Source organism: Cnephaeus nilssonii (assembly GCF_951640355.1).
Source record: "Cnephaeus nilssonii genome assembly, chromosome: 5".
Lineage (NCBI taxonomy): Eukaryota > Metazoa > Chordata > Mammalia > Chiroptera > Vespertilionidae > Cnephaeus > Cnephaeus nilssonii.
This window is the reverse complement of record NC_137076.1, coordinates 18,074,933-18,087,597: the sequence shown is the minus strand read 5'-3', so window position 1 is coordinate 18,087,597 and position 12,665 is coordinate 18,074,933. Positions and strand designations below refer to the sequence as shown.

General features: G+C 48.4%; 1 protein-coding gene across 4 annotated transcripts; it reads left to right on the top strand.

Moving 5' to 3' along the window:
• The first annotated feature begins 4,826 nt into the window (after positions 1–4,826).
• Positions 4,827–12,528, top strand: KXD1 (KxDL motif containing 1). Of its 4 annotated transcripts, none has more exons than XM_079772300.1 (5): positions 4,827–4,971; positions 7,787–7,905; positions 9,593–9,745; positions 10,373–10,419; positions 11,216–12,528. In XM_079772300.1, the coding sequence occupies exons 2-5, from the start codon at positions 7,805–7,807 to the stop codon at positions 11,443–11,445; spliced, it is 531 nt and encodes a 176-aa protein (XP_079628426.1). In that variant the 5' UTR covers positions 4,827–4,971; positions 7,787–7,804; the 3' UTR covers positions 11,446–12,528. The 4 variants fall into 4 exon arrangements, with proteins under 4 accessions (XP_079628426.1, XP_079628425.1, XP_079628424.1 ...); XM_079772299.1 differs by having other exon boundaries at positions 4,851–4,971; positions 7,746–7,905; positions 11,216–12,526; XM_079772298.1 differs by having other exon boundaries at positions 4,935–5,048; positions 7,746–7,905; positions 11,216–12,527.
• The last annotated feature ends 137 nt before the right edge of the window (positions 12,529–12,665 follow it).

Below are 12,665 nucleotides of genomic sequence, written 5' to 3'. Positions count from 1 at the left end.
GTGCCATCACTTGGCCTTCCTTCTGCTTCACCCACTAAACTGGAAGACCCCAAAGTCTGGAAAGGACCTGTAGTTTCTCATTATCTTAGCCCTGAGGCCTATACTGTGCATGACACAAAAGGTGGGGAAAATAATGGTGGGAGGAAGGAAGCAGGCTGGCCAGCCAGAAGAGGTGGGAGGGTAGCAGGGATATGTGAGAAACTGTCCGGAAAGAATATCAAATAAACACCGGGCCAGTCCCAGCCCTGTCCATTTCTGTGCCTCAGTGTTTTTATCTGTAAAGCAGAATCATCCTTCCAGCCCCACCTCTGTCACAGGGACTGGTGGAACTGTAGTAAATAATACTAATACATGAATAACTAAAATAAACAAATATAACCTAATAACACCAACAATTATAACAATAATAATGGCTGACACTCAGGTATCACAGGTATAGGCAAACATTCTACAGGTATTTAATCCTCATATTAGCCTTAGGAGAGAAATACTGGTACTCTGATATTTGGAATCCACGTCATTGGCTGCAGAGTTGCAATCTTCGTATCTTCCTGGTGAAAGGAACTTGTGATTGTTGTGATGTGCCCTTGTTAACTCCATGCTCCTTGCCTTAAGAGTGGATTTTTTCTGATATTAATATTGCACACCTGTTCCTTCTTGGTTAATGTTTTAGAGGCTCCATCCTTTTCTACCCCTTATCTTCCATCTTTTTGTATCCTTATGTTGTACATGTCTCTCTTGAAAGCAGTATAGGACCAGTTTTTGTCTTTTTGTGTTTTTTTAAATATATATTTTATTGATTTTTTACAGAGAGGAAGGGAGAGGCATAGAGAGTTAGAAACATCGATGAGAGAGAAACATCGATCAGCTGCCTCTTACACACCTCCTACTGGGGATGTGCCCGCAAGCAAGGTACATGCTCATGACTGGAATCAAACCTGGGACCTTTCAGTCCACAGGCCGACGCTCTATCCACTGAGCCAAACCAGTTAGGGTGAGTTTTTGTTTTTTGATCCATTCTGCCCACCTTTGTCTTTTAACTGGGGGATCTGATCTCTTTAAATTTTTTAAAAATATTTTTATTGATTTTTTACAGAGGAAGGGAGAGGAATAGAGAGTTAGAAACATGGATGAGAGAGAAACATCAATCAGCTGCCTCTTGCACACTCCCTACTGGGGATGTGCCCAAAACCAAGATACATGCCCTTGACCGGAATCGAACCTGGAACCCTTCAGTCTGCAGGCCGACGCTCTATTCACTGAGCCAAATAAATCGGTTAGGGCTGATCTCTTTAAATTTAACAGTTATAGACATATTTAGACTTAATCTGCCTTCTAATATGTTTCTTCTCTGGCATACCTTCTTTTTTAAAAAAAATATATTTTATTGATTTTTTTACAGAGAGGAAGGGACAGAAAGTTAGAAACATCGATGAGAGAAATTTCAATCATCTGCCTCCTGCACGCCTCCTACTGGGGATGTGCCCACAACCAAAGTACATGCCCTTGACCAGAATCGAACCTGGGACCCTTCAATCTGCAGGCCTCTTTCCACTGAGCCAAACCGGTCAGGGTTCTGGCATACTTTCTTTATGCTCCTTTTCTCTCTTGCCTTTTTTTTTTTTTTTTTAATATGGAACGCTTCACGAATTTGCGTGTCATCCTTGCGCAGGGGCCATGCTAATCTTCTCTGTATCGTTCCAATTTTAGTATATGTGCTGCCGAAGCGAGCACTCTTGCCTTCTTTAGAATTGGATGCTTGTAGCTTGGAAAGACTCTTATTATCCTCATTCTACAGATGGGCAAACCAAGGCACAGAGAAGGTAATTACCGTTTTCAAGGTTACTAATGAAGGGCACAATGGGCCAGGTCTCTTCCTCCACTGACCTTCTATTCCAGCCAGGGAGCTAGATACTGCACAAGCAATAATGCAGATAAGTATCTAATTTCAGCTGTGATGAGTGCTACGTAGAAAACTTAAAAATTGAGGCAGAGAAAGGCTTCTAGTCCTCAGACTTAGACCTTCCCATCACCAGTGTCCCCATCACTGAGATGGCTGAGTGTTTCGTTCACTTCCCATCTTCTCCCTCAAACACACAAAGGAGAAAAATATTTTTCTTGTATCCACTCCACTGAGCACAAAACATTTGGGACTGGCCAAGTCCCTTTTGGTGTCAATGTACAGCCCCACTCCCTTCCAGGACCCTCATAAATGTTTCCTGGCCTTTAACAGAGCCCAAGAGACCCATTGAAAAGCTTGATTTATCCAGCCTGGGTCTCTTCTGCTGCAGCCTGCACACAGAGCCATGGTTTCACTTTTCCCAGCAGCCCCCAACCTGGACTCCTCCCAGCACTGGCTGCTGTCTGCATCACTGAGCTCCACAATTTTTACAAAGATCAAGTCCTGTGTGCTTTCCCACTGTGCTACCTTTGCTCCTGTGATTCCCTCAGTCCTGAATGAATGTCAGCAACTAGAAAACTCCTAATCCTACCTCAAAATCCCATCCAGATATACTTGCTCCCTTGTACCCAAAAATGCACCCCACTCTTCAGGTTCCTCCAGCTTTGAGTCTCTCCTTCCTCTAGCCCAGGACTGTGGCATTTGGGGCTGGGAACGTTTGTGTCAGACTCTGTCTCCCTTTGCCCTCCAGGGCTAAGCAGGGACTGGGTGAAGTACTCTCTGGATCCCCAGAATATGGGCCACATCGAGAGGGGGTGGTTAGAGGGTTTAAAACTGTTTGTTAAACTAAATATATAAGAATCTTTGTCCTCATTAACTTTTCAGTGAATAAAGGCAGCAGTGTGTGTGTGTGTGTGGGGGGGGGTAATAATACAGTTTACCAAGGGCTTACAGTGGGCCAAGCCTGTTGTAAGGAACTTACATGCATGATTTCATAAAGTTAAGCCACTTGCACAAGGCCATCCAACTAGGATATGACAGAATTGGAAATTAGAACTCAGATATGTCCAATTGCAGGGCTCTTAAAGAGTCTTCTCGGCCAAGGGCACATGCCTGGGTTGCAGGCTCGGTCCCCAGTAGGGGGCATGCAGAAGGCAGTCAATCAATGATTCTCTTCATTGATGTTTCTATCTCTTCCTCTTCCTTCTTATCTAAAATCAATAAAATATATATATAAAAGAGTCTTCTATGTGCCCAAGGGCATGCGTGTACCTCCCAAGCTTTCAACAACCTTAAGAAACAGATGCTGTGATCATCCAGGCTCCCAGTTAACAAACTGAGAACCAGAAACATTATAATGTAGCATGCACATATCGTAAGACCTCAACTAATGATAATGAATTGTTAGCATTTATTGAGCAATTACTATTTGCCCCATTTTGCTCATGATTTTCAGTATACTAGTATACACAAAGGGACAAATATAGTAGTAAATGTAGATGTGTGTATGCATGGATTAGTAGACATACAAATCTAATTCTGACAGCTGAGAGAGTCTCTAAGCAGTGAGCACACCCAGTACTCAGAGCTTGGTTTTTAAATACCAGTCTATAAAAAAAATTAACCAGGCTCCTTGGAGAAATGGCTGATTCCAACGATATTCCAAAACAAGCAAGGGAAAAGTCAGAAAATGCTCAGAGAAAGATGGAGATATATTAAAAGGACATAGGAGCTAACTTAAAGGAGCAGCAAAATAATAATATAGAAATTAATTATAACATACAGAATAAAAAGTATTCATTGGTTCATAGTGGTATAAATATGTGACTAAACACATAATTGGAGAATGGACAGCTCTTGTTTAAATAGAATTACAATTAAAAACATATACACACAATCACCATTACACAAATATCACAGTAATAATTGTTGCTGGAAAGAGCCATGGATAGATGCTAAAACTAGTGGATGAAAAATGTGTTTTTTTTTTAATGTCAAAACACACACACACACACACACACACACACACACAGAAAACCTAGGGTCACCCTAGCTGGTTTGGCTCAGTGGATAGAGCGTCAATCTAGGGACTGAAGGGTCCCGGTTAGATTTCTGTCAAGGGCACAAGCCCGGGTTTCGGGCTCGATCCCCAGCAGGGGGCGTGCAGGAAGCAGCCGATCAATGATTCTCTCTCATTATTGGTGTTTCTATCTTTCTCTTTCCCTTCCTCTCTGAAATCAATAAAAAATATATTTAAAAACCTATGTTCTTTGCATGGTCTCTCCCCATAAGATACTTATTAATTGCAAAGGCTAAAATAGTAACTTGATTGAGAAACTGGCAAGACACTGCCAAAAGCAAGTCATCCATCAGTCAACATCGCGTGCCTCCTAATATGATGCATTGAGGACACAACATCGCTTCTATGAGATTCCTGCCTAAACTCCTTAATTTCAGTCTAATCCTGAGGAAACACTGGATAAACCCATATTGGTAAGTATTCTACAAAAGCAGTAGTCTTCAAAAGTGTCAAGGTCATAAAAGATTAAGAAAGACTGAGGAACTGTCACAGAGTGGAGTCTAAAAAGACGTAACTAAATGGGATCCTGCACCAGAAAAAAAAAAAAAAGTCAGCAAAAAGCAGAGCAGGGATTTCTGAACCCAGATGAGTCTGATTTCAAGCCTGGAAAGCGGGACACTTGAGTCTGGGTCAACCACAGGCCACTCGAGCATTGTATGACATTGGGGAACTGCCTGCCGCTCTCAGACCTGTCTTACCAGCTATAAAATCGGGTGTCTTTCAGCCTCGTCCACCCCCTTCCGCTCTGCCTAGAAGCTCCGGCTTTGGAAACTACGCAGGCGCGGTAGGGACTGCTGGACTGGCTCTGCGTTGTGACGCACACGCGAACAGGAGCTGCGTCTGAGCCCCACCCCTTCCTGCCGCGCCTCCACGTACCCAAGTTGGTTCCGGGCTGGTAGCCTCCTTGCTAGTTCGTACGCAAGGTGCGTGGTGACGTCACGGCGACGCGGGCGCCATCCCGGAAGCGCGAGCAAGGCCGCCAGATGTGCAGGTGCCGCTGCCACCGACGCCGGGGCCCGAGTTCGGGGTGGGGCCGGGGCCGCCGGGACCGCTGGGGAGCCAGGCCAGGTCGGGCGCGGCCCCCGGGCTGTCGCGGGGTGGGGCGTGCCACTGGACACTTCTGGGCACCTCTCCTGTACACAGGCCTCAGTTTCCCTGTATGTTCGGTGGATCCGGGTCCGGGGTGCAAGAGCTGGGGCCGCCTGTGTTCAGACTGGGCAGTGTCACCCAGAATCGGGTATTGCCCTGCTTAGGCCTGTTTCCCGCTTTGCAGGGGTGGGCCGTGAGGGTATATGCGAGTCCCGCCCCACTCCGGGGTTTTGCTAAGCTTGGGTGGCCAAATTATTTTGTTAAATGACTTGGGTGGAATCATGGCTCCTCGACTCCTTGCCATTTGACCTTGGGCGACGGAGCCCACCAATGTGAGCTTTAGTTGCTCTCGGAGAGGAATGATAGTGTCTGTCTTGTAGGGGTAATTGGGAATTAAATTTACTCATATTCTTGGAAGCACCGGGGAGGCCTCCTCAAAACCCTAATTCCCATGTCCGTCCTAGGACTTCTTTACACTCCCCTTGGAGAAACAGCCTGCTCTATAGTTCAACTTTTTATCACTGTTGGAACCGTCACAGAATGTAGTCTAAAAAGATGTAACTAAAAGGGATCAGCACTGTGAGATTCTGATTTTTTTTAAAATATATTTTATTGATTTTTTACAGAGAGGAAGAGAGAGGGATAGAGAGTTAGAAACATCGATGAGAGAGAAACATCGATCAGCTGCCTCTTGCACACCCCTTACTGGGGATGTGCCCGCAACCAAGGTACATGCCCTTGACTGGAATCGAACCTGGGACCCTTGAGTCTGCAGGCCGACGCTCTATCCACTGAGCCAAACCGGTTTCGGCGAGATTCTGATTTTTTATTACCTTTTTCTGGATGAAAAAACTGATTGAGGTGACTCTCCCGAGGTCACACAGCTTCCCTCTCTGCGTGTTTCCCTCATAAATATATTTGGAGCAGGGCCCAGGTCCTTTTTGGGGTCATTTCCACCCTTTTGCGATCCAGACTGTTAGTCAAGGAAGCCTTCCTGAGAGAGGCAGCTGGGAGTGGAGGGATGTGCCTTGAATCCCTCACATCTGGAAGCCAGATACAGGAAAGAGCCCTACTTTGAAGCAGAACCATTTCCTGCAGGTCCAAATCCTGTGACTGCCAGACTTTAGCTATGGTTCCCCCCGCCACACACACAGGCTCTGACCTTTGAGCCCAAGTATCCTGTTTATACATGATCATGCTTGAAGTGTAGAGACTGGATGCCTGTACCTGGCACATGGTGAGAGCTCAATAAACAGTGATACTGGCAGGGGGTAGGATTTCACCAGGTGTGGCAGCTTATTTCCAGAGGCAGGTGGGAGCTGCAACCTGCTAGCCAGATTCAGGGCACAAATACTCTTGACCTCCATGATGTTTATTTGCTAACCTTTGTAAATTAGACGATTTCACAGAAGAAAAAATTAATCTCTATTTCCATTTTGTTCCTGGAAAAAATCAGAAGTCCGTTAGGAAGCAATTGCTTCAAGAAGCTGCTGTGCTGTCATGGGTAGACACTGAACACCTGTGCAGATTCATGCCTTTGTAGATCCTGTGTACTATGGGCATTTGAGTTGTGACTCAGGTTCATTGTCTGTGTGACAGTGGCCCAGTGGCTTAGTCTCTGAGCTTCAGTTTTCTCGCATATTAATAAGGGTAACAATTCCCATGTATAAAGTTGTACCTTGTTTAGCTTAAAGTTGGTGCTCAGTAGAGGGTGGAGTAAGTGGAATCTGAAAGCCCTTTCTGATCCCTGTGTAAATCTTTGCCAATGGCAAGTGGGCCTTTCTATTGGCCATTAAATGTGTGGGCCCAGAACCAAGCTATGTCACAATTCTGGGTTTTTCCTGAAGCCCCCACACACACACCAGGAGGGTCAGTGCTAACACTGTGGCCTTTTCTGCCCTGGCCTGATCCAGAAAGCCCCCACCCACTGCAATGGTTATGTGTGCCAGGGAAGCTGAGAGCCGCAGAGCCATCTGGGTTGCTGGGGCCCACAGCCTGGCTGCAAGTGCCTAAAATTCTTGGCTTTAATTTGGTGTTAAAATTCTAGCATCAGAGCAGTTTGAAAGGTCTCGTTTGCCTCTGCCAAATGAAGTTCTGGTGATCCCTTGATGTGCGCCAGGTTCTGGGCAGGGCTCTGAAGACAGCAAACAAGCAAGAGACACAGGCCTTGACTCTCTTGGAGCTGATATCGCTGTGGGATGACAGGCAAACAGGTCAACTATGATCATTTCAGACAGAAATGAGCCAGTGAAACAAAACAAGGTGGAGTGATGAGAGTGACCAGAGTAGGGGTAGTCATCAAGGACTTCTGGGAGAGAAGACCCTGGAGGTGGTGATGATCTGAGGGGGCAGCCACGCATGTTCTAGCAGTGGGGACAGCAGGTGCAAAGGCCCTAAAGTGGGAATGGGCAAAGGCAGGGGAGGGGGCTGGTGGGAGGAGGCAGGCAGATCAGTGCAGGTGGAAGGTGCCAGTGGCCTTGGGCACATTGAGAGTGGGTGTGGAGAGGAGAGATGGGATTCTGATGTACTTAGGTACAAGTTCTAAATATGACCTCCTGGAGTTCTCAAAAACTCTGCATTCCCAAGATGTCAACACTGAGGCTCAGGTGGCAAGACTGACTCACTTTAGCAGCCTGTGGGGTTCCCAGCCCCTTCTCTCTATCCCATCTTCCCCAGTGCCTGATGCAGACCGAAGACTTTCTTCCTGCCTGTTTCAGGCAGTGGAGGAGGAAGAGATGGATCCCCCGGCCCCGGCCTCGAGGGTCTTCTGCAGCCGCATCCTGAGCATGGTGAATGTGGATGATGTCAACGCCATCATCCTGGCCCAGAAGAACATGTGAGTGGTGGCCAAGAGCCCTGGGCCCAGGTGTGGGAAGGAATCCATTTTGCTGGCCAGCATTCTTGCCCTGCCCACCCCTACCCAGGCCCCACACTGGTGGTAAAATGAAATGAGCAAAGCTGCTGGCTGACTCCAAAGTAAATTTTTTCATGGCCCGAGGTGAGGCCGTGGCACAGGAAACAGGGCTTTAGGATGGTTTTGCAGCTGTGGGTGGCTTGGCAAAGACCGCAGCAGCTCCTGTCCCAAGGCTAGGGTAGAAAGTTGGGAGGATAGGATGGGGATATAAGGTAGCTGGTGGGCTGCCTTCCTGTTGGGAGCCTGGTGTCTCAGAGCCTAGACTGTCTGCAGAGCACCTGGGGTCTCTTGGAGGGACCATGAATGCCCTTTTGCTCTCCCTGGGCCTGGCACCATGGCTACTGCAGCCCCATTCTGATCTGGCCTGATCTTTGGGGAGGAAGGGCTAACACAATCTTGGGATTTCATTTTTGTATCTTTTTTTTTTTTTTTTAATCCTCACCCGAGAATATTTTTTCCATTGATTTTTAGAGAGTGAGAGAGGGAAGAGGGGGAGAGAGAGATACATTGATTAGTTGCCTCCCACACGGGCCCCAACTGGGGCTTGGACTCGAACCTGCAACTTAGGTACACGCTCTTGACTGGGAATTGAACCTGAGACCCTTCAGTCCATGGGCCAACGCTCTAATCACTGAGCAAAACTGGCAAGAGCATTTTTGTATCTTTAAGACGAAGGTTCTTCCCTCCATTTGACACAGCATGAACCTGATACTCTTTATCTTCTTGCTCTGTGACAGGGTTGCTGGGTATGTCTGGGTATCGGCAATACTCCTCTTTCTTCTAGTTCTTTTTTTAAAAATATTTTATTATTGATTTCAGACAGGAAGGGAGAGAGAGACAGAAACATCAATGATGAGAGAGAATCACTGATCAGGTGCCTTCTGCACATCCCCCAGTGGGGATCGAGCCCACAACCTGGCATGTGCCCCAACTGGGAATCAAACTGTGACCTCCTAGTCCACAGGTCAATGCTCAACCACTGAGCCATGCTGGCTGGGCTCTCCTAGTTCTTTTTTTCTTTTTCTTTTTCTCCTAGTTTTTTTTTTTTTTTAATATATTTTATTGATTTTTTACAGAGAGGAAGGGAGAGGGATAGAGAGTTAGAAACATCAATGAGAGAGAAACATCGACCAGCTGCCTCCTGCACACCCCCCACCGGGGATGTGCCCGCAACCAATGTACATGCCCTTGACCGGAACCGAACCTGGGACCCTTCAGTCCGCAGACCGACGCTCTATCCACCGAGCCAAACCGGTTTCGGCTCTCCTAGTTCTTTATGTCAGATTCAGACCTGGCCCTGGAGAATTACTGTCGTGAGGGGAGACAAAACCAGACACAAACCTTCCTGGCACCATGGTATCAGGGTTAGGCCAGAGAGACTACCTGAGGTTAAGGGAATCAGAGAAGTCTGAGAGGGAGAGTGAAAGCTACATGAGAAAGGCACACTTGAATAGGGTTTTGAAGTCTGAATAGTAGTTTGCTATGTGGCTCAATCAAGTAGAGCTTTGTAGGACAAGGGAATGGCACATAGAACAGGAAAAGGGCTTAGCATACTCAGTTGGCAGAGGCCTGGAGACTGACCAGAAGCATTGGTGGCCTCTGCTACCAGGCTGGACCGCTTTGAGAAAACCAACGAGATGCTGGTGAACTTCAACAACCTATCAAACGCCCGCCTGCAGCAGATGAGCGAGCGCTTCCTGCACCACACAAGGACCCTGATGGAGATGAAGCGGGACCTGGACAGCATCTTCCGCAGGATCAGGTAAGTACTTGGCCCCACTGGCCTCTGCCTCCCCCTCCGAGCCTCCGGTCCTCCCGTCTTCAATAGGGCCCTCCACATAACAGAGTAACGGGGAGATCCAGCTCGCTGTGTTTCAAGGCTTCATCTTGCACTTAGCATCCAAGAAATGAACTCTGGCATAAAAATCACAAAGTTCCTGAATTTTATCTTTTGAAAAAATGCAACATAGCACCAGACACATGATGCAAAAAAGTCAGGCAAAGAGCAAACAGTGAAAAGCCAGCCTCCTGCTCTGCTATCGCTCTACCCAGATTTTCTCTCAAGAAACATATCAGATTGCTGGGTTTTAGGGTATGGGGAGCCAGCATTTCTCACCTCCACCGACCTGCTCATTGGGCCTCAGCCTGGCCCTAACACAGACACCCTCACCGAGGGTGCCCATACCGAGGGTGCCCACATGGCGGGTGGGAGTTTTGCAGGGCTGAGTGCCTGGGCCTCTCTCCAGTCCAGGAGCACATGGGACAGGCAATGAGGGGGAAGTTCCCACCACCCACTCACCCAGAGCTGACAGCAAGGGTTGCTAGCCTGAATGTGGCCCAGCCTATCTGCTCAAGGGGTTCAGCCTATGTGCCTTCTCTTGCCCTGCAGGACGCTGAAAGGGAAGCTGGCCAGGCAGTATCCAGAGGCCTTCAGCCGTAAGTGTCACCCAGGGCTCCTGTGCCCCATGTCTCATCTTTGCAACCCTTGGATGCCACCTTCTTCAGCCCAGGGCTGACTTTTGGAAGGTCACCTCAGGGGCTGGTGGGTAATGGGTCCAAAGAGTCCTGGCACAGGGGGCAGGGGTGGGGGTGCTAGCCTGGCCTTCAAGGCAACCTGTGGAGCCGGTGCTGGGACCAGGGTCCCCTCTCTGGGGGGAGGTGGCAGGGACAAGAAGAATAGCAATCCTTGCCCCAGTGAGTGCTACATACCCTTACAAATAGGCTGTTACCCATCACCAGCTGTGAGGTGGGGACCGTATCCCCATTTCACATGGCAAAACTGAGGGCCAGAGGGGCACCTGCTTGTCAGAGGAAACACAGTGTTCCCTTACACTGAGCCTCAGTTTACCCCAGGTGCTGAATGGGCCAACAGCTCCCACCCCACAGAAAACCAGAGGTAGAGGCAATGCCATTGCCATCAGCCCCACTTTACCGAGGAGGGAGCTAAGGCAAGGGCAGGTGAGGGGCCTGACGCAGGTGACACAGTTGAGGGCAGAGCCAGGCTCAGGCTTGACCCCAGGACCCATATCAGCCTGATCCAGAGAACCTGAGTCCTTACCTCCCTTTGGAGGCCTCTCACCTGCCTGGGCCTCAGTTCCCTCTTTTGTAAAATGGATGAAGTCATGCCCCATGGCAGGGTGGGTGGGGGTTGCTGTGGGGGGTGGGAGGGTCACAGGTCCAGTTAATCCCTCATCGTGGTGACTAAGCCAACTCCTGGGCCACCTTCCCCCAGACGTCCCAGAGGCATCCCTCCTGGAGGATGATGATGAAGACCCCATCCCGCCCAGCACCACGACCACCATTGCCACCTCGGAACAGAGCACAGGTTCCTGTGACACGAGCCCAGATACCATCTCACCCTCCCTCAGCCCTGGATTCGAGGACCTGTCCCAAATCCAGCCCAACTCCCCTGCCTTCAATGACCACAGCCAGATGGATGATAAGCAGATGTCGGGCCAGTAGCTCTGTTCCCAGGCACTCCAAGGGGTTCCAGGTCTCTCCAGGTGTCTGAGGTGGCAGATAACCCTGCCTGGAACCAGTCAGCTTTGCCACCCTATTCTGTCATCCAGGGCACCCTGGGGGATAAGGCTCCCTCCCAGCATTGTGGAATTCTGGGGAATCTGTCATTCTCACTTCTCCTTCACTGAGGCTATTTTTCTCCTGCAGACCCTCTGCCAGGCCAGGGGATGAGCAGCCAGCTGGAGCTATTGGGCTGGGCACCAGGAGTCTTTTCCAGAGCCAGGCCTGAGGTCTGCTCTGAACAACACTTAAAGGTTCCCAAAGACAAAAGCCAGATGTCCCCTGTCTCACCACCAACTAGTGGACAGACACTAGCATGTCTCAGTTCACTCCCACACCTACTAATTCTGGTCTCCCTGTCCCTTCCTCCAAGGAAAGTATTAAATACTTTCTCCAATCAGTATCTCAAGGAGGTTTCTGAAACAGCTGTAGAAAGCTCAAGACCATCCACTCAGCCCCCAAGTGTGATAAAAGCCCACATTTGTCTGACCAAAGGTGTGAGCCCTGAGGGCCCTGCAGATCTCTCCCAGGGCCTCCATGAAGCCAAGCCACCTTGGAAAACAGAATTTAACAGAATATTTTTGTATCCGATGTTTACAGATGCTGTTGGGAAGTTATCAATAAAAAGACTAAAAAGAGAAGGGTGTACCCAGCAGTGGCTTCCTTCCATCCTTGTGTCCATCAGCTCAGAAGGGGGACAAGTGCTGGAAGTGGGACAGGAGGGGTGCAGCCATAACAACCCAGGTTCCTATAACCATTGCTCCAACACTATTCCTTTACCTCAGCGGTTTCCAGCCTTTTTCATCTCATGGCACACATAAACTAATACTAAAATTCTGTGGCACAACATAAAGTATATTTTTGCCAATATGAGAAAAAAGGTTTTAAAAATTCTTGTGGCACACGGTTGAAAATCACTACATAGCCGAAACCGGTTTGGCTCAGTGGATAGAGCGTCGGCCTGCGGACTCAAGGGTCCCAGGTTCGATTCCGGTCAAGGGCATGTACCTTGGTTGCGGGCACATCCCCAGTAGGGGATGTGCAAGAGGCAGCTGATCGATGTTTCTCTCTCATCGATGTTTCTAACTTTCTATCCCTCTCTCTTCCTCTCTGTAAAAAATCAATAAAATATATTTAAAAAAAAAAAAAAAGAAAATCACTAC

Bases quoted from the DNA above. Each gene is read 5' to 3' on its own strand.
- KXD1 (XM_079772298.1), top strand. From the start codon at position 4,964: ATGTGCAGGTGCCGCTGCCACCGACGCCGGGGCCCGAGTTCGGGGTGG. The intron at 5,049-7,745 runs GTCGGGCGCGGC...CATCTTCCCCAG, and splicing joins CCGCTGGGGAGCCAGGCCAG to TGCCTGATGCAGACCGAAGA. The intron at 10,420-11,215 runs GTAAGTGTCACC...ACCTTCCCCCAG, and splicing joins GTATCCAGAGGCCTTCAGCC to ACGTCCCAGAGGCATCCCTC.